The 1,839-nt window shown below is 50.4% G+C and overlaps 1 protein-coding gene across 1 annotated transcript; it reads right to left on the bottom strand.

Moving 5' to 3' along the window:
• Positions 1 to 641: 641 nt before the first annotated feature.
• On the bottom strand, positions 642 to 1,622 carry LOC104829760 (keratinocyte proline-rich protein-like). The gene has a single exon (XM_010564208.1). The coding sequence runs from the start codon at positions 1,620 to 1,622 to the stop codon at positions 642 to 644; it is 981 nt and encodes a 326-aa protein (XP_010562510.1).
• Positions 1,623 to 1,839: the final 217 nt, after the last annotated feature.

A 1,839-nucleotide genomic window follows, 5' to 3' on the forward strand; every position in this document is an offset into this window, starting at 1 on the left:
TAGCCCAATGGACTTTTTTAATTGCATAAAATATTCAGCACTATGGATTCATGATTCAGAAAGTCTTGTTGCCATTGACAAGAACCCCTTAGCAGCAGGTCCTGCACAAACCTCAAATCCTATTATTAATAGGCAAAACCCCTAAATGCGAAGTGGGAGATGGCATTTGCGTACAGGCAGCTGGGGAGGAAGGCATGAAAACCAGGAGGCAGTGTGTGGGTCTGGATGATGAGCTCTAGGTCCCTAACTGCATTTGGGTTAAGTTTGAATATTTAGCTTAATGAACCCTGACTCGTGCGTGCCATCATGCTCTTTGGTCTCTCTCTGGGCCTTTAAAAGCCAGTGGGATGATTGGGAGAGGGCAGAAATTCAGGCCGCTGGAAAGCTGAACGCACATGCCTACAACACTGCTTGAAGCCTTATTATCTGTCGACGGTCCTGATGTGTCAGTTAGCTTATGGCTGTTAGTACAGGGTAACGCTAGCGTTAGCTGGGGGGGAGAGTTGGAAGCTGTGCTTCTTAACAGAAATTCTACAGTGAGTAAAAGGGTGTTGGAAAATGACCTCTGATTGTGAGACACGGGGAGAGGAGGTCTGGGTTTGCAATCTTCTCTCTTCAGGGCTTCCCTTGTCAGCTGCAAGTTACTTCTGCATGGGTGGCCACTGGCTGGGCTGCTTCAACTGCTGCTGCTCAATGGGAGGACAATCCTCTGGAAGGGAGCACTTCCCTGGCTCAGGGCAGGGAGCAGGGATTGGCATGGGGATCTCCTTGCACTCCTGCTTCTCCTGGGGACATGGTGCAGGTTCAGGGCATGGAACAGGGATTGGCACGGGGATCTCCTTGCATTCCTGCTTCTCCTGAGGACACGGTGCAGATTCAGGGCATGGAACAGAGATTGGCACAGGGGTCTCCTTGCACTGCTGCTTTTCTTGGGCACATGGTGTGGGTTCAGGGCATGGAACAGGGATTGGCACAGGGGTATCCTTGCTCTCCTGCTTCTCTAGAGGACATGGGGTGGGCACAGGGATCTCCTTGCACTCTTGCTTCTCCTGGGGACATTGTGCAGGTTCAGGGCATGGAACAGGGATTGGTACAGGAATCTCCTTGCATTGCTGCTTCTCTTGGGGACACAGTGCATCCTCTGAGCAGGTAACAGGAACTGGCGCAGGGATGTCCTTGCACTCCTGCTTCTCCAGCACACATGGAGTTGGTTCAGAGCAGGAAACAGGGGCTGGCACAGGCAGCTCTTTACACACTGATTTCTCTTCAGGGCATGGAACAGGCTCAGGGCATGACACAGGTGGGAAAGTTGGTGGTAGCTTGCATTGCTGTTGCTGCTGCTGCTCCTGGGATGGACAGCTGGGTATTTCAACCACTGGTGTTTCTCCCTTGCATGGTTCCAGCACTGGTGTTGGCAATGGTACTGTTTTTTCTGAGCATGGTACCACTACTACTGGGGCTGGTTCTGGGCAAGGTGTTGGGGCTTGGACTTCAGGTTGCTGCTGTGGACATGGGACTGGCTCAGTGCACGGCTCAGGCTCTTGGCTTTGCTTTGAAATAGTTTTGCTCAGGCCAGGTGGGAGGGTGATTTCCTGCTTGATCTGCATTTGATTCAAAGACATCTTTGCAGGAAACAAGATTATCTGAAAGAAATGTCAGAGTGTTATTGTGTCTGCTAAATGAACTGCATTGGGATAGGGGTGAAATGATTATAAGAAACATGAATCAACTGCAAGAGTAAAGTTCTCTTAGCTTGCCCTTGGTTTCCCAAGGCAGGTTGGCTCAGAAAGAATTATGAATTGCTCATTCTTTTTCATCCTGCCTTTCAGCTTCTGCTCT

Source organism: Haliaeetus leucocephalus, unplaced genomic scaffold (genome assembly GCF_000737465.1).
Source record: "Haliaeetus leucocephalus isolate CR32 unplaced genomic scaffold, Haliaeetus_leucocephalus-4.0 Scaffold175, whole genome shotgun sequence".
In the NCBI taxonomy this organism is placed as follows: domain Eukaryota; kingdom Metazoa; phylum Chordata; class Aves; order Accipitriformes; family Accipitridae; genus Haliaeetus; species Haliaeetus leucocephalus.

What these genes read in the sequence shown, in the direction of transcription:
- LOC104829760 (XM_010564208.1), bottom strand. Translation starts at nt 1,622, where the DNA reads ATGTCTTTGAATCAAATGCAGATCAAGCAGGAAATCACCCTCCCACCT.